This window comes from Hyla sarda, chromosome 1, assembly GCF_029499605.1.
Source record: "Hyla sarda isolate aHylSar1 chromosome 1, aHylSar1.hap1, whole genome shotgun sequence".
NCBI lineage: Eukaryota > Metazoa > Chordata > Amphibia > Anura > Hylidae > Hyla > Hyla sarda.
In genome coordinates, this window is record NC_079189.1 from 427,737,291 (window position 1) to 427,756,183 (window position 18,893).

At 44.9% G+C, this 18,893-nt stretch overlaps 1 protein-coding gene across 4 annotated transcripts in view; it reads right to left on the reverse strand.

Annotated features, from left to right (window-relative positions):
- The window catches only part of TTC28 (tetratricopeptide repeat domain 28), a 652,388-nt gene that overhangs the window by 485,551 nt on the left and 147,944 nt on the right, over positions 1–18,893 (reverse strand). The window contains exon 1 of one of the 4 annotated variants that reach the window (XM_056529551.1): positions 11,800–13,077. The exons of the other annotated variants lie outside the window; for them this stretch is intronic. Within the exon in view, the coding sequence (XP_056385526.1) occupies positions 11,800–11,826 (27 nt within the window). The 5' untranslated portion in view covers positions 11,827–13,077. Of the gene's footprint in view, positions 1–11,799; positions 13,078–18,893 lie in introns of those variants that run through there. 4 annotated transcript variants of the gene reach the window in all.

Sequence of the window (18,893 nt, forward strand, 5' to 3'; positions counted from 1 at the left end):
AGACAGAAAATAAATTAAAAAAGAAAATAACTTGTTCTGGAGCATACAGCAGCTGATAAGTACTGAAAGGATTAAGATATTTGAATTGAAGTAATTTACAACTCTGTTTAACTTTCTGTTTAAATCATCAAAGTAGAAGGGTGCAAGCTGTGGTCAGGCCCTGGTCCTCGGGCCCCACTTAGATACAGCAAATACATAGACGCAGCAGCACTCCAAAGTAGTGAAAAATAGCGACTTTATTTATCACCAAAAATGTACAACGACGTTTCAACCACCTCTCGTGGCCATCATCAAGCTTGATGATGGCCACGAGAGGTGGTTGAAACATTGCTGTACATTTATGGTGATAAATAAAGTCACTATTTTTCACTACTTTGGAGTGCTGCTGCGTCTACGTAGTAATTGCTATATATATATATATATATATATATATATATATATATATATAGCTATATATATATAGCTATATATATATATATATATATATATATATATATATCCCCCTGGCATGTAAGTTTCCATGGGCCATATGTATGCCAATTGTAAGTCCATTTGGCTCATGTTCAACAGGTTAACAGCTGGATAAGGCTTTTGTAGAGTTTGAGAAAAGTGTAGTCTACCATACTAGAGGTTTCATTGGAAATGTAGGCAGCATTAGAAAATCATTTTAGTGATGAAATAGAATCAACATGGCTGAAAGCCCATTAAATCCCTAAATCAGCTAAAACAGGTAAGCACAAGGCATACACAAGAGCCTCTAATTTTTTCTCTAATAGACAATGCTGCATTACATAAGAAAAAAAAAATCCTTGGGTGCTTCTATAAATACAATTTGAAAAGGCTTTTGGAAAAAACTTATTTCCTCTACAATTACCCTGAATTTTTCCCACCAAATATGTAAATCGGCGACTAAGCTGGTAATTTCATTATACCAGTATTTTATAGCCATAAAGGTATTTGTAAAATATTAAAAGGACAGTGGGTAGTCTAGGACATGGCTGTTTAGATCTGCAATAACAAAGAATAAAAATAAAAAAATACTCCCGACACTGCGGTCGACAGATAGCTGTATATTTTTTTTCAATTTGCAAGTATGCGGCACCGAGCTCTGACCCTTGATTATCACATTATTTCCATGGACTCAGGTGTACACAGTATGTGAATTTCCCCTAAGCACCTTCTGTTTTTTAATAGCACTGCAGCTTAACCAGGGTTTGTCGTTTCTATGTCAACCATTGCTCCCCAGTGGTTACATAATCGCAATATTAGTACAGAAGCCTGGACAGAAAAGGAGGAGCTTTACTTGATTGCTGTCAGGGTCCATCTATTCTAAGAAACCTGCATAGAAGGCAAGGCCCAGCTCCGCATAGCAAGAAGCCCGCAACAGCTTCACTAAGATGGACGACCACGTCCCAATAAGTTTTACGGTAATTAGTACTATCACATTCTTCTAGCAGGTTAATGGGTGTGCATTATCATCCCCAGTAATGTAACATCTCATTGAAGGTGTTACATTTATAAAGCCGGCTATTAAATAATGCCATAATTACCAGCAAAACAAGCGCAGGCGAGAAATGGGAAGAAGATAATTAGGAGACTGTATGGAAAGAGTTAATCTACAAAGTCCTTGGTAGACAGACCGTAACCTCAACCCCTTCTGCGGTAGCAGCAATAACAGAGGCACGTGGCACTTTACTATGATGAATATGTGTGGAAACAGGGCGTCATGCAGGGCAGATGGAATTACCCTAGGGGCAGATGGCATTAACCCCTTGTATTCGTGATGCCAGGGCGTTGTTTATCCTCAATACCGCCCGAAGGTATACCGCTGGATCCTGGACTAGGCCAGGTGGGCAAATAATGACTCCGACACCAAGTTACAGACAATAGTAGCTTTACTGAGGGTAGACGGATGGTAAAGTCTATACAGTTCAGCCAGGGCCCACAGAGGTGACCAGTGACTCAGAGACCTAAAGGGCTTGCTGGGACTTGTAGTAGGACTGGACAATTTAATGCAGGCCACACTGACTTGACTGACAACTGACACAGCTATGACTGTAGCTTTCTTGCAATTGACTGTGGCTGCAGACTGGACTTGAGGCCTCCAATGACTGGACACACACACTAAGACTAGACTTGACCTCAGCAAAGACTCGAGAACTAAAAGTGTGAGCTACCTCCACCCAGGGCTTATATGGGGGAGACTAGAGGGAGACCATAGGTTACCCTTTTGATCACCTGGATAACAATCACATGGTACATTTCTTAAAGTAACAACACATTATATACCACAATACACAGCAAAACATATGTACAGGGGGAGGAAGAAGTACAAGGAGGCCCAGGGGACACAGAAGGGAGGCTGCCTGACAGGGCAGCAAGGATACGGGGCAACAACTCCCATACTGGGCCACCACATATGCATGGACCAGAGCTCCCAGGAAGTGATAGAGCTAGGAGAATACTTGATGAAACATATAGATGGGGACAAGTGAGTCTTAAAGGGAATAAGTTATCTGAAAATCACCTATTGGTTCAAATTTTTATGTTTAACATACATTTTAAAAATAAAAATGTATATCCCATGTCACTATCTATTTAAAAAAACTGCAATCTTGCTATTTTCACTTTTCCTATAATAGTTTGACACTCAATGTTCTGTAGAGATCACTTTTTGGCAGTCATTTCTGAGCTGAAATTGTAAACATACCCTCACAGTTCTATATAGATAGCACAGGGTCCACCCTTCAAGTGATGGTCACAGCTCCCCTTATTATAGAGTATGTCGACAACACTTTCCTACATAAATCAATGAGTCATCTGCACCCAATAGGTTCCTATGCACCATGTAGTTGCTGTAAAGCATATCTGTAAATGCTGTGAAAGGGAACCTGTCATGAGATCTTACCATACGTAACACGTGGCAATGCATTATATATGGTAAAATCATTTCCTCACCATTCCCGAGGGGACGTTCCTGCACACAGGGATGGTGAGGAGATGATGTTAGAAAGTGTCCCCCTGCTGGCCCCCTAAGTAGTCCCCTGGGTGGGGAGCTATACTCCCCCAGTCCCGCCCTCTCAGCATGAATGCCAGTCTGGGCACGGCCTATGTCATCACTCTGCTCTGTCTGCTTAGGAAGTAGAGTGGTGACGCAGGTTGTCAATCATGCTGAAGGAGTGTGATTACGGCCGAAGCAGCAAGACAAGGTAAGTATAGTTCCCCGCCCAGAGGAATACTTACGGGCTGGCAGGGAACATTTTATAACATCATATCCTCACCATCCCTGTGGACATAAACGTTCCCCGAGGATGGTGAGGTGACGAACATGTTATACATGGTAAAATCTCATGACAAGTTCCCTTTATTAGTGGGTCCTGAAAGATGGCTATTGCTATATTCAGAATAAAAACAATCAGAAAATGCTATCAATATCTGTTATTATTTTGTAGAAAGATACAAGTGATACATTTCTAGTAACTATGAGTGTCTTTTTAAAAGAGAATGAATATAGAAAAGATGGAATCAAGCTTTAGGCCCTATTCACATGGTGGAATATCCGAATGGAAGCCTATTGGTGGGAGACTGGGACTTCGTTCTTACATTGCCAACAATGTTTTTGGTTTTCTAAGAGTCAACAAATATTTTGCTAAACTTATCCTGTGCTTCCTATTTACACACATGCCTAATGTATAGAAAAGTTCAGCTGTTGGTATCTCCATGACTTTGGTTTTGTTGCTTATGCTGAAGACAAGTTTTTACCTAGAGCTTTAAAGCTCTGGAATTTTTTGTATCCTTTTTAAAAAAACGACAGCACAGCAATGGGTTCATCGTCATTGTCACTGCACTATGTTGTCACAATGCATAGTGCGCTAGTTGGCCATGGTTCTGTCATATGGATAAAGGTTAAAAATTAAGTATTTAGCTCCAGAGACAGCAAGTCTAGCCACGTGACTGCTGTCAATAGAGGTCATATTCCATATTGTACACACGGTATCTATAGAAGCAGCTCCAAGGACACTTTCATTAGTGAACATCTCAGCCTAGACCACATAGTGAAATGGGCACTGCCAGACTCTAAAACATTTTATATGTTGTATCTTGGCAAAACATTAATCTTTCCAACATACTTCATAAAAATATACCCCCCCGACCTACGATGGCCCCAACATACGATCATTTCAACATACGATGGCCTCTCAGAGACCATCACATGTTGAAGGCAGCATCAACATACAATGCTTTTGCTGCCACCGGATAGCAGTTTACGGTGCCCCGTGTGGTCCGCTGACGATCACTTACCTGTCCTTGGGGCTCCAGCGCTTCCTCTTCAGGATCTCCTGCATCGTCGGCGCTCTCCATTGTCGTCATCATGTCGCTGCGCACGCCGTCCCGTCATCCAATAGGAGCTGCGTGCATAGCGACGTGATGGCGGCAACGGAGAGTGAGGATGTCGGGGAAGCAGAGGCCTTGCTGGAGTGTCGGGGACACCCCGGGGACGCGGCGGCAGCAATGGAAGGCGACATCCAGGGCAGCGGTGACAAGCGGTCATGGTCCGGAGCGGCAGGGACAACTGAGTAAAACTTCCTATACCAGTGGTCTTCAACCTGCGGACCTTCAGATGTTGCAAAACTACAACTCCCAGCATGCCCGGACAGCCGTTGGCTGTCCGGGCATGCTGGGTGTTGTAGTTTTGCAACATCTGGAGGTCCGCAGGTTGTAGACCCCTGTCCTATACTTTACATTGCACGGATCCCTCAACATACGATGGTTTCAACAAACGATGGTCCATTTGGAACGGATTACCATCATATGTTGAGGGACCACTGTATCTCTTTTTTATAGAAATCATGGCTTATAAAGAAGACCACTAGGGGTCCCCATACCATCCAGAACATAATCTTGCCTGGCTACAGTAGCATCTTTGTCCCAAATGAAGCCCAGGCTGGCACAAAGTCAGAAAACAGAGAAAAGGGGGTTACAGAGCATCCTGCTGAGATTGGATAAAGAGGCCCAGCACTGCAGACTCAGGAAGGAAGTGAATGCATGGCGAGTGAGGGTAAGCTGAGTGCTTGCCTGGCACAGACCTCTTCCTGAACAGTGGATGTGAGAATGAGTGAGCAGCAGAATAGAGGGATTTGTGAGCCAAATACGGAAGCTAGACACATAAAAAGACATGTAAAGAATCTGAATGACCTAGTTAGTAACCTAGTTAGTATTTTTATTCTTAATATGACAGGTACGCTTTAAAGTTTCACCGAAGATAAAATTCATCTTTACGTCCTTCACTTCAGCCATACTTTCAAAGAACCAGAAAATAGATATGTAGACCAGTATGCATGGTCTTTGTATTGAATGGCTTATTTGGCTGCCCCATAGAGGTAAAATAAAAATATAGGGGGAGATTTATTAAAACCTGTGGAGAGGCAAAGTTGCCCAGTTGCCCATAGCAACCAATCAGATCGCTTCTTTCATTTTTCAGAGGCCTTGTTAAGAATGTAAGAAGCGAGCTGATTGGTTGCTATGGGCAACTGGGCAACTTTGCCTCTCCACAAGTTTTAATAAATCTCCCCCCTAGTCCTTCCATTGACTAGAAATGTAATGGCTCTATTATTAAAAAAGAAAAAAAGGTAAGGAAATTCACTGGTAAGGACTTGCCTTTCATCATATCAGTCCTGGAGACTCAATGGAATTGTGAGGACCACTCACACTCAGTGGGGTGTACACCTCTGCCTTGTGGACCTCTCTGAGTATGATCTGGATGGGTGACCCACACCTCCTATCTAGGTTTGCTATCTCAATAAAAAAATTACAAAAAGCCTGATTTTTTGGTGTATTTTTCTACCACTATCCCAGACCCATGATGTGTAAACAGGAATGGTAGTAAGAGCTGAAATGTATTGATTTCTCACTATAAACACTTATACAGAAGAAAGATCTTGTACTGGACACAAAGAAAGAAAGCTTTGGTGTAATACTACAGCACAGTTACTGCTTCTATCATGCTATGGATTTCTTGTGCTGCTTACAAAAAGAAGTTTATGAAGTTTAGAACAAATTCTACCTCAATACAGTGTTATATACTTTTCAACTACCGTATTTTTCGCCGTATAAGACGCACTTTTTCTTCCCCAAAACTGGGAGAGAAAAGTTGGCGCGCCTTATACGGCGAATACATATTAAAACCTGTCCTATCGGGTCGGTCCCTGCGGCCATCAACGGCCGGGACCCGCGGCTAATACAGGACATCACCGATCGCGGTGATGCCCTGTATTAACCCTTCAGACACGGCAATCAAAGCTGACCGCCGCGTCTGAAGTGAAAGTGACACTAACCCGGCTGCTCAGTCGGGCTGTTCGGGACCGCCGCGGTGAAATTGCGGCATCCCGAACAGCTTACAGGACACCGGGAGGGACCATACCTGCCTCCTCGTGTCTGCTCCGTGCCGGGATCCCCTGCATGGCCGGCGCTCTCCTTCGTCATCATCACATCGTCGCGCACGCCGTCCCGTCATCCAATAGGAGCGGCGTGCGTAGCAACGTCATGGCGGCAATGGAGAGCGAGGATACCCGGCAGCAGAGACGCTCCGGAGCAACGAGGACACCCCGGGGACGCGGCGACAGCGATGGAGGGCGACATCCAGGGCAGTGGTGACGGGTCCGGAGCGGCGGGGACACGTGAGTATTACCTCCTATACCAGTGGTCTTCAACCTGCGGACCTCCAGATGTTGCAAAACTACAACACCCAGCATGCCCGGACAGCCAACGGCTGTCCGGGCAGGCTGGGAGTTGTAGTTTTGCAACATCTGGAGGTCCGCAGGTTGAAGGTTCAGAATCTTAAATCTTTTTTCTAGATTTTCATCCTTTAAAATTAGGTGCGTCTTATATGGTGAAAAATACGGTACATGTCATTCAGTACCACATCCTCCTTATTACAAGAACAGCCAAGACAGGCACAAAGCCTCAGTTGTGTGGATTCTCTATAGACAGTTCCGCACAGAACAATATCAGCTGTAATAATGCACAAGTGTTCATTCTATCTGACTCCTTGAAACATGAGGATACATAAGCTGAGATTATTATGCCTTGCCTCTGTGTCATGAATATGCGTGCATTCATGTCTGGCACGCCACAGCGGAAAGACAGACAGACAGATAATACGTGTGGTCTGCAACCTAAGTTTTACTTTAGAGAATCATTCATGTTTGCACAAGTGATGGAAAAAGTTGGATATCATTGCAGTGTATGCGAAGAATAAACCGCGAGACACCACCAAATCATGCAAGTCACCTGGAAAAACTTTTGAAAATAATATATCCATATATAGTGACCCCTCCCCCCCCCCCCCCGACCTACTATAGCCACGACATACGATCATTTCAACATGCGATGGCCTCTCAGAGTAAAGGCAGCATCAACATACGATGCTTTTGTATGTAGGGGCCATCGCATAAACGGCTATCTGGCAGCGCAGACTGCTTCAGCCGTTTACGGTGCCCCGTGTGGTCCGCTGACGATCACTTACCTGTCCTCGGGGCTCCGGCGCGTCCTCTTCGGGATCCTCTGCATCGTCGGCACTCTCCTTCGTCGTCATCACGTCGCTGCGCATGCCGTCCTGTCATCCAATAGGAGCGGCGTGCGTAGCGACGTGATGGCGGCGACGGAGAGCGAAGATGCCGGGGAAGCAGAGGCCTTGCCGTAGCGGCGGGGACACCCCGGGGATGCGGCGACAGCGATGGATGGTGACATCCAGGGCAGCGGTGACGGTCCGGAGCGGCGGGGACACGTGAGTATAACCTCCAATACCAGTGGTCTTCAACCTGTGGACCTCCAGATGTTGCAAAACTACAACTCCCAGCATTCCCGGACAGCCGTTGGCTGTCCGGGCATGCTGGGTGTTGTAGTTTTGCAACATCTGGAGGTCCGCAGGTTGTAGACCACTGTCCTATACTTTACATTGCACGGATCCCTCAACATACGATGGTTTCAACAAACGATGGTCCATTTGGAACGGATTACCATCATATGTTGAGGGACCGCTGTATACTGTGTAACAAGTGACAATGCTGCTAAAGCAGAGGTAGTCCAAGGCAGAACCTGCAGTCACTATCTGTCCCAATGCTCATATATTCTTAACCTGACAGTCTAGTATGACAGTCTAATTAATGACAAACGTCCACTGTGACTTGGGAGCTTATGCACAGAAGCAAAGGCCGATAGCTCACAGGTCTGATTAAGCACTTAGACATGGCAGAATCCCCCCGCCAGGCAATTCTGCAGCAACATCTGCATTTGTTACATGTAGATTTTGCTCCTAACTGTGTTGCAGTTTCACTGCAGCTTTCATCCCTATATACTGAATGGGGAAATCTACTGTAAATTTACTGCATTTCCACAGCATGCTTTGGGTTGGAAAAATGTCATTTTTTGTTTTCGTAAAACTTTCCGCTACATGTGCATTGTGGTTCCAAAACCTCATCCACATGCATTGTACCTTAATTTATTCCAGATTTGCAGGATAGGATATGTACCACAAACCTGCAGTCAATTCCATCATGTTTGAACACGCCTTTAGGGTTCTGGTCACACATACTGTATATGCTGCAGATTTTATGAACACAACATAAAAGTGCAGCACAAAATATGCAGAGCATACAGTACGTGTAAACAAACCCTAACTGGAGACACTTTATTTTATTTTTTTAAGTCAAAGCTGATTTATCAAGAGGGAGAAGTCTTTCCTTTTTGACTAATTTTATTTGAAGCCATTTCTGGCACAAAAACAACATCTCTGACTTCAGCCTTGTGCATTTGTCCTAACAACAGGACACACAAGCATCAATTTGTAATAAACTAAACCTATGAAACTGTCATAGACACACCTTGAAAGGAAATCAGGTAGCATATGCAAGTACTGGCAAGGACTTCAACACTTTTGTATTACCTGAAAGAAAGATTTAAAGGGGTACTCCGCACCCCTAGACATCTTATCCCCTATCCAAAGGATAGGGGATAAGATGCCAGATTGCCAGGGTCCCGCCGCTGGGGGCCCCGGGATCTCGGCTGCTGCACCCACCTGTACGGCTTCCACCTCACACCGACAATGCTGGAGGCTTCGGAGACCGACCACAATGCCGGACGAGCGTGACGTCACGACCCTGCCCCGTGTGACGTCCCGCCCCCTCAATGCAAGTCTATGTGAGGGGGCGTGATGGACCTCCCATAGACTTGCATTGAGTGGGCGGGGTGTGACTTCACACAGGGCGGAGTCGTGACGTCACGCTCGTCCGGCATTGTGGTCGGTCTCCGAAGCCTCCAGCATTGTCGGTGTGAGGTGGAAGCCGTATAGGTGGGCACAGCAGGCGAGATCCCGGGGCCCCCAGCGGCGGGACCCCGGCAATCTGACATCTTATCCCCTATCCTTTGGATAGGGGATAAGATGTCTAGGGGTGCAGAGTACCCCTTTAAGTATTAGAATGTTTTTCTTAAGAAGAACCCGTGGTTCATGTCCTGACTTCAGCTGTTCATTATTTTTTACTATATAGTTAACTATCTGCACTTTTTCCTGAATAGTCAGGCGTTGTGAAAAAGGTGTCACGAATTATACGCTTGTGGGGTATATACATACCATCTGAGCGTTATTTTTGCCCCCATATTTACACCCCAGAGACTGCTTCACACACCTCCTAGCTTAGCATTTATCCCCCTTTTTTAATTTTCCACCCACCTTACTTTTCAGGGAGGGAAAAGTGCAGAGAGCTTAACAGTAAAACCCCTTTATCTTGACAATGGCAATAAACAATACTCACCTTTTTGCCCCTTCTGTTCCATACTTACCCGGGCCCTTGCTGATCTCTACTTCTCGGTCCCACCATAAAGGAAACTGAAGGAATGCCCTCTTAGCCAGTCACTGGCTGCAGAAGTAACCTACCTCAGTCGGCAATTAGCTGAGCGAGCATTTTCTGTGTGTTCTGATAAGACCAGGAAGTTGAGATCACTGGGCACCCATTGCGTATTGAAACAGCAGCGGCAGGATGAGGGAGGTAAATAATGCATTTTTTTTATTTTTCCATAACACAGTCTGACCCTTTTGAAGAAAAAAAAAATATCCCAACAATAATCCTTTGGTGATTGGGTTAGTCACCCCACATTGTAGATAGTCTTGTATCCACAACATGTTGCAGTGTAGGTTTTCATAAGTCCAATGGCACGAATGGTATTTCAATTATTACAAACCAACATTCCTCACATATGAAATTACTAATTCATAAGGCAATTAACCATGGTTACATGGCATCACTGGAAATATGTAAATGTCACTAGAAATATCATTCATCAAAAAATAGCGTATGGCCTATTGTAGGCGTCACACAGGACACCTTTCCCAATGACACACAAGAGTAAAAACAGTATATCAACAAGCTACATGGTGTATTATGTCTCGATAGAATGTCATTCCTTTTTCCTTCAATCCCTAATTAACAGAGAAGCCACAATATGTGTCACCACTCAAAGACTTTCCTAACCCTTGAACGAAATGTCTCTAATTAATCATATTTTTTCTAGCAGATTTTCCAGAGGAGAAGGAACAGTCCTCTTGAGGTCAGGGAGGGCTTTAGAACAAAATGCTGCTCTGCAATATACTTCGAGTCAGCAGTATGAGCCAAGGGCTATTTCGTCATTTACAACCTATATTTGTGGTCAGCCGGGATATACTATATCTTTCCACTGCAGGCACAAATCAAAAGCCCATTTCTAGAATGCGGGGCGACTGATTGGTTTTGCATCACTCACATAGTCGGTTTCAAACTATCATAACACGGCATACGCTTAACAAAGTAAGCATCTTTCAAGCAGACATTTAACCTTTTTTCCAGCGCTGGTATGTAAGCCAAAAGTGTTAGTCATGCTACTATTTGCTTTAGATCTATTAAGAAAACATATGTTCCATTGTTACATCTGCTGCTCGCCCCCCAGTGGGCCCCGGGAGAAACTCTCCAAGAGGAAAAAAAAGACACATTAACTGCTTCAGCTCTTGCCTTTAAAAGAGTTAATAAACACTTCAACACTGGCTCGCCGTGTATTGTTCCAATGTATAGAGGCGTAAAAGTCCAAAAATACATTAGTATACACAGAAAGCAAGTCCCAAAATATCTACAAGTAGGCACGGTGGTTACGCAGCCCCTTCTTCTATCATGGCTTGCCGGAGGATTAAGATACAATACGAAAGGTCTCACTACATTACAGGGGGCACAGTTGGGTCTCGAGAAGGCAGCGCTTTCTTGCTGAGATATGTAAGTCAATAACAGGTTAAAGGTATGATTTCCTAGTCAGCCGAGGGAAGAGGGGATTTTGTCCCTGCTGTACAATGACTGTAGCGTTCTGAGTAATGATACTGATTTGGTCTCTCTTAAAGTTTTCCCTTCTGTAATTTACAGTGAAAAAAATTGAAAGAATCCAGATGCCAGCGAGAATTACAAGTAATCCGTCCCCGATTAGGTCTTCTTACAGAGAGATCCCTTTTGTAGAAACAGCAGTTGGACGCCCCTTCTCAACCCCTGAGCATTACATGGATTACACTGAAATTACGCTGAAAATGTCACAAGCACAGCATTCAATTGCCCTGCCAACATAATACAAGCAAGCGAAATGAAAAAACGCACAAAAGTTAACGGCAGGGCTCAGCTCCGCAACCAAAGAATTTGCAATAAATAGGTGACAAGTATCTCCAACTAAAGTGACACAGCCAGCATAGGAATAAAAAGAGACGATGACAGTCTCTTCAATACGTCCACTTACCTTCTTCCTGGGCTGCCATTTCATCATATTTGGACGTAAAAAGGGTGAGCATCAAGAGACGTGAAAGATACTTGTAAATGTGGGAATTTTACAGCTGCTGATAGTCATGCTTCCTGCCCCTTTAAATATGTTGCATATTTACTTTTTCGGAACATTATCACAAAACAAAAGTGCAGGAAAAGAGATTTCGGTTCCAGTTAAGTTTATCCAAATCCGAAGGGTGGAAAGAAAGAAAAAAAAAATAGAACTAAAATATTAAAACAATAATAATTAAAAAGAGTGTCAGCAGAATCAGTGATCTGGAGTAGAAGAATTCAGAGCGAGTTGGAAAATCCAATGCTTCATGGTGTTATGGAAAATTGAGCAGAAAAAAATGTATCGGAAAATATCTTTTTTTTCTTTCTCGAAAACCCGGATTTAGTCACTTCTCTTTTGTCATAAATGCTCACATCTGCAATCCAAGATCTGGAAGTGTCCTGTACTCTCACGCTGCACAGCGGAGATCTGATTTGGTCATGTTGCAAATACCTCTCTTTAAAATTCCCTATCCTCTGAGTGCTTTGCAGTTACAGGCGAAGGTTGCCAGCTATCCCCTTGCATCTTTCCCCCAAAAAAAGTACATTCCAGGATACAGTTCCATAAGAGGAAGAAGAAGAAAAAAAAGACGAAAAATCGCACTCCGCCGAGGTCTTCGATTCGTAAAAATGTTTCAGGAAAAGGTTCTGCGTGAACAATTCACACGGCTTAATACATTGCAAAACAGAAACAAAAATAAAACAGATCCACCGAAAAAACACAGAATTTTACTTGGGAAATGCTGGAAGGAAATCCTGCAACAGCAACAAAATGTACTCCTCTACACTAATGACTTCCTTCCCTTCTAGTATATGCAGAGCCCGCACTGTTCTGTTCAAGACATTGCAGCAGCCTGCAGGGTCTTACTGCTAGTCAGATCAGCCACTACGAGGTATAAGATCTGCTTTCATTTACCCTGTGATCCCACTGTGCGAAGGCACACACATCTGCAATAGGATAGGTCTGCTTTAACAAAGCGGATAGATAGTTCTCATGCATGTAAACGTGGCTAGGCTAACACCATACAATAAAAAATAAAAAAAAGGTTTAGATGCTAGCATACCTTTAAATATTCTTATTAATGATGACTTAACGTATCATCATCCGGATTCATAAGTATCTGAATTTGTCTGAATTCTAGCTAGGACATGGTTAGGAAATTCCTTGCCAGTATTGAGCACTTGGTTGCCATATAAAACAACAACATTCCATTCTGTATGTGGTACACCAGTGTTTCCCCAACCAGGATGCCTCCAGCTGTTGCAAAACTACAACTCCCAGCATGCCCGGACAGCCGTTGGCTGTCCGGGCATGCTGGGAGTTGTAGTTTAGCAACAGCTGGAGGCACCCTGGTTGGGAAACACTGTGCTTCACAGTGACGTGGTATGTATGTTGAATCAAAATAATTGTATGTGTTGTACATCTTGGCAGAACATAAACCTTTCAGATACACCTCATAAACAAATACTATCTCCTTTTTTATAGAAATTGTGGCTTATAAAAAATGACCACTAGGGGTCTCCATACCATCCAGAACCTAATCCTGTCTGGCTATAGAATCATCTTTGTCCCAACTGAAGCACCAGCAGGAAAGAAGTCCAGTAAGTGAGGGTGGGACTAGCACTACTCTGGGCTCACTCCTGTCCAGTCTAAAAACATATATCCAGGTGCAGGCAAAAAGACCTTTGATGTCCTGGCGCTGCCCGTTTGGTCATCAGAATAAGAGAAGGAAGGCTAGTAATAGACTTCAAACAAAACTTTATTTCTAAATTATAAAAATAATAAAAGTGTGGATGACGCGTTTTGAGGGGGGGTTTCCCTTCTTCCTCATATCTGAGGAAGAGGGGAGCCCCCCTCGAAATGCGTCATCCACACTTTTATTATTTTTATAATTTAGAAATAAAGTTTTGTTTGACGTTGGAAGTTGTGTGACGTTGGAAGTTGTGATTTTAGTTGATATCAGGCAGTGGTCAGGAATTCATGATGTGCGACTTTTCAGTTTGTCGCATCATTTGGCGCAACTACGCTAACTTAGGTGCAATTCAACTCCATTCCTGATGTGCCTTAGGAACTGGCTGTGGACAACATTATTAAAAGTCTCAGATTTGTCGCATGGGTTAAAAAGTCGCAGAGAAATGTGATCAGCACCAGCTTTATCACATGCCCACACAGTTTCCACCATGTGAATTATTGGAGTAAAAACACGTTCACCTCCTCCACTTTTCATGAATACCCCCAAGTCTTATCCACTGATGAATTTGTCATCAGTATCACCCACACTAACCTGTTGGTACAGACTTCTGGTGTGGGTGATGCTGATGAAATTAATACTTACCATTCACAGATCCGTGGCTTGGTTCATCCGTTATGCTTCTTTTTCGGAATATGCAAATCACCAGACTTGGTGCGCGGGGGTTGTTTCCAATCACCGTATGCACTGTGATGTCACCACTGCTTCGTCCTCGGTCTGCCTGGCCAATGAATATTCATAAAGCTCCATATGCACATGAGCCTCTTTCACAGTCTAAGATGGCCTCGACTGTAAGGTAGCATCGCATGCTGCTTCAAGGTGTACCCTGAAAGTGGTGCATGTGCAGTAGCTGTAGATAGGAGTGAGCAGAGCTTTATGAATGTTTATTAGCAGACTAGCAGTGGTGACATCACTAGAGATGAGCGAACTTCCAGTAATTTGATTTGTCACGGACTTCCCGGCTCGGCGTTTGCTGACTTTAACCTGCATAAAGGAGTTCAGCTTTCAGGTACTCCGGTGGGCTGGAAAAGGTAGATACAGTGCTAGGAAAGAGTCTCCAGCCCACCGGAGCACCTGAAAGCTGAACTCATTTATGCAGGCTAAAGTCAGCAACTGCCGAGCTGAGAATCGAATTGCTGGAAGTTTGCTCATCTCTAGACATCACAATGCATGTTGATTTGCATATACCGATAAGGAAGCATAACAGACGAAAAGAACCACAGATCAGGCAGTGGTGAGTATCATTCTCACAGTATCCCCCACACTAACAGTTAGTGAGGGTGATACTGATGACAGATTCCCTTTATCATTTTTCCTGTCCTGTTTTATCCTGCCTATGGTTCCAATGACAACAGTTTCCCCATAAAGCATAGGGGAAATTGGCATTGTAGTATCTCTCTATGTGGTGTCTATGAGGTGGATAATGTGAAATTAACCTTTTTGTGATGCCAAGGCGCCGTTAGCCTATACAAGGTCTGAGACAGCTTCTCCTGGGCCAGGCACGGGGCAATAAATACTGCGATACAAGATTACGGATAACTGTTTTTACTGAGGCAGGATAGAAGGTAATTCCTTTACAGCATATATTGGTGCAAAGGGAGGTGCAGAGTAAATCTTGGAAGCCTATCACCTTGCTGGGACTTGTAGTTGTATGTGCTGTGCTGTATGGTGACTGACTTGTCATGAATGGCAACCCACCCTGACTTTGGTGGTGCTGCAAACTGACTGACTGACTGACTGAAGACTACTTCTTTTCTTCTCCAGGGTTTAGTGCTTACCGCTATGCTTTGACATTCACCTGAGCGTAGAAGATTTTCCTTAAAAGATGTGTGGTTGCAGGATTAGACTTCTGATTAGCTTGAGGCCCCCTCAGATCACCTCTCACTTATCTCTGACTTCTCCACACTGTACCTCAGGAGTTCAGCTCACAACTAGCACTGGAGCTAGACTGGAACTAGACTGGAACTAAACTGGGCAGCCCCTCCCCCTACACTATATACAGGGCAATTTGGAGGACTCCCATTGGGGCAGACAGGTCACCTGATCCACTCTGCACCTTCTCTGCTAACAGACTTAAAGAAACAGTAACATAGAAAATTCTAGAATAACAACAATGGCATAACAATTTAATGGCCCTTATTTACTAAGAGTGTTGTGTAGGTTTCTTTGTGGGTTTTAATTCCCTACAATTTATTTTCCACGGTATTTACTAAGGTTTCCCTACATTTTCCACTTTCCCTACACTTTGCTTTTTTTTTACACATGCTCTGATCTGTCTGGTCTTCCTCAGCTCAAATCCACCACATTTTATGTGGAAACCTTAGTAAATATGTCGGGTTTTGTGAAAATGTTGGTGGCTACGCCCCCTTTTTGGGTTTTCTTAGCAAAATGGAGAGTTGGTCAGGGTTTTTTCAATTCTGGCAAAAATTCGGGCGCAAAATCTGGTGCAGACAGAATTTCTGGCACAATGCGACAGAATCTGGCGCACAACCCGACAAAACATGTTAGGTTTGCAATAGTAAATGAGGGCCAATATATTGAGTCCTGAGTAGTGGGCCTCAAGACGGACACTCAGGGCAACATCTGCCTGACAGGATGAGCAGGATACGGTATTCCGTACTGGGTCACCACATCTGCCTATTCAAATGATGGTCAAAGAAATCCCACATAATACATATCAACTTCATGACACATAACCAATTCTACTGTCACAGTTAACTTTTATAAACTAGGTTATTGTTCATGTAATATAAACTGGTCCACAAATGCTACCAGAACAGCACTGACCTATTGACACATGGACACATCAAGCCCTCTGAAGATGTCCTGTGGAAGCAGCAGATCCTGTAAGTTGCAAAGTGGGACCAAGGATCAGATGTTTTTTCAGTTTGCTCAATGGTATTGCGTATGGGCAATTTGGTCATCACTTTTTTTTATTGTAACATAGTAACATAGTACTGATCATTCCTGAACAGTTTTGCTGTGTGGCCAAGTACACGTTCCCAGTAAAATAGGCCTCAGCCATAAGAGAATACTGCTGCCATGGAGGGCTGTACTTAGTCTGCATCAATGTTTAGGTAGCTAGTGCGTGCTGAAGTAACAGCCACATGAATGCCCATGACCTAATAGAACGTTGCCCAGAGAATTACATTGCTACCACCAATTTGCCTTCTCCCCACAGTGCATCCTAGTGCCAACTCCAAGTGGCGCACAACTGCTTGGCCATCAACATGTTGTAAAGGAAAACGATTCATCAGACCAGGCAACCTCATGCCCATTTTAAGCACTTTCACCAGTGGTCAGGTCAGCAACTGTTTCTTTACTCCATTGCAGTAACTTTTTACAGTTAAACAGCCACCCTGCTTGTCATATTGTACGGCTTTTATTTCACAATGCCAGTTCTGATCCCTGATGTTCTCCTATGTGACTGTCCAATTCAGACAGTAATTGCTGTGCTAGCCAGAGAGTAAAAAAAAACACTTTTGTAGCCCTTCGGTGGGATCAGACCAGGTGGGCTTGCCGAACCTCCCCACACTGCACAGTTCACCAGTTGTCCTTTCTTTGATCACTTTTGGTAGGCACCAACCACTGCAACCCAGAAGCACCTAAAAGACCTGCTGCTTGAGCTATGCACTGACCCAGTCCTCTTGCCATCTCAGTTTGGCCCTTGTTAAAGTTGCTCAGATCCATTTTATCTCCATCCAACAAATCAACTTCCATAACTGACTGTTCACTTGCTTCCTAATATAGATCACCCCAGGTGCCATTATCACAGAACAATTAATGATATCAGTTGTATTAACATTACAGCTGATCGGTGGATGCCAGATACAATTGAACCAGGGTTGTTACGCCGAGCGCTCCGGGTCCCCGCTCCTCCCCGGAGCGCTCGCTACACTCTCCCCGCTGCAGCGCTCCGGTCAGATCCACTGACCCGGGGCGCTGCGATTCCGCTTCCAGCCGGGATGCGATTCGCGATGCGGGTAGCGCCCGCTCGCGATGCGCACCCCGGCTCCCGTACCTGACTCGCTCTCCCTCGGTCCTGTCCCGGCGCGCGCGGCCCCGCTCCCTAGGGCGCGCGCGCGCCGGGTCTTTGCGATTTAAAGGGCCACTGCGCCGCTGATTGGCGCAGTGATTCCAATTAGTGTCTTCACCTGTGCACTTCCCTATATCACCTCACTTCCCCTGCACTTCCTTGCCGGATCTTGTTGCCATTGTGCCAGTGAAAGCGTTTCCTTGTGTGTTCCTAGCCTGTGTTCCAGACCTCCTGCCATTGCCCCTGACTACGATCCTTGCTGCCTGCCCCGACCTTCTGCTACGTCCGACCTTGCTTCTGTCTACTCCCTTGTACCGCGCCTATCTTCAGCAGCCTGAGAGGTGAGCCGTTGCTAGTGGATACGACCTGGTCACTACCGCCGCAGCAAGACCATCCCGCTTTGCGGCGGGCTCTGGTGAAAACCAGTAGTGACTTAGAACCGGTCCACTAGCACGGTCCACGCCAATCCCTCTCTGGCACAGAGGATCCACTACCTGCCAGCCGGCATCGTGACAGTAGATCCGGCCATGGATCCCGCTGAAGTTCATCTGCCAGTTGTCGCTGACCTCACCACGGTGGTCGCCCAGCAGTCACAACAGATAGCGCAACAAGGCCAACAGCTGTCTCAACTGACCGTTATGCTACAGCAGTTACTACCACAGCTTCAGCAGTCATCTCCTCCGCCAGCTCCTGCACCTCCTCCGCAGCGAGTGGCCGCTCCTGGTCTACGCCTATCCTTGCCGGATAAATTTGATGGGGACTCTAAGTTTTGCCGTGGCTTTCTTTCCCAATGTTCCCTGCATCTGGAGATGATGTCGGACCTGTTTCCCACTGAAAGGTCTAAGGTGGCTTTCGTAGTCAGCCTTCTGTCTGGAAAAGCCCTGTCTTGGGCCACACCGCTCTGGGACCGCAATGACCCCGTCACTGCCTCCGTACACTCCTTCTTCTCGGAAATCCGAAGTGTCTTTGAGGAACCTGCCCGAGCCTCTTCTGCTGAGACTGCCCTGTTGAACCTGGTCCAGGGTAATTCTTCCGTTGGCGAGTATGCCGTACAATTCCGTACTCTTGCTTCAGAATTATCCTGGAACAATGAGGCCCTCTGCGCGACCTTTAAAAAAGGCCTATCCAGCAACATTAAAGATGTTCTGGCCGCACGAGAAATGCCTGCTAATCTTCATGAACTTATTCACCTAGCCACTCGCATTGACATGCGTTTTTCCGAAAGGCGTCAGG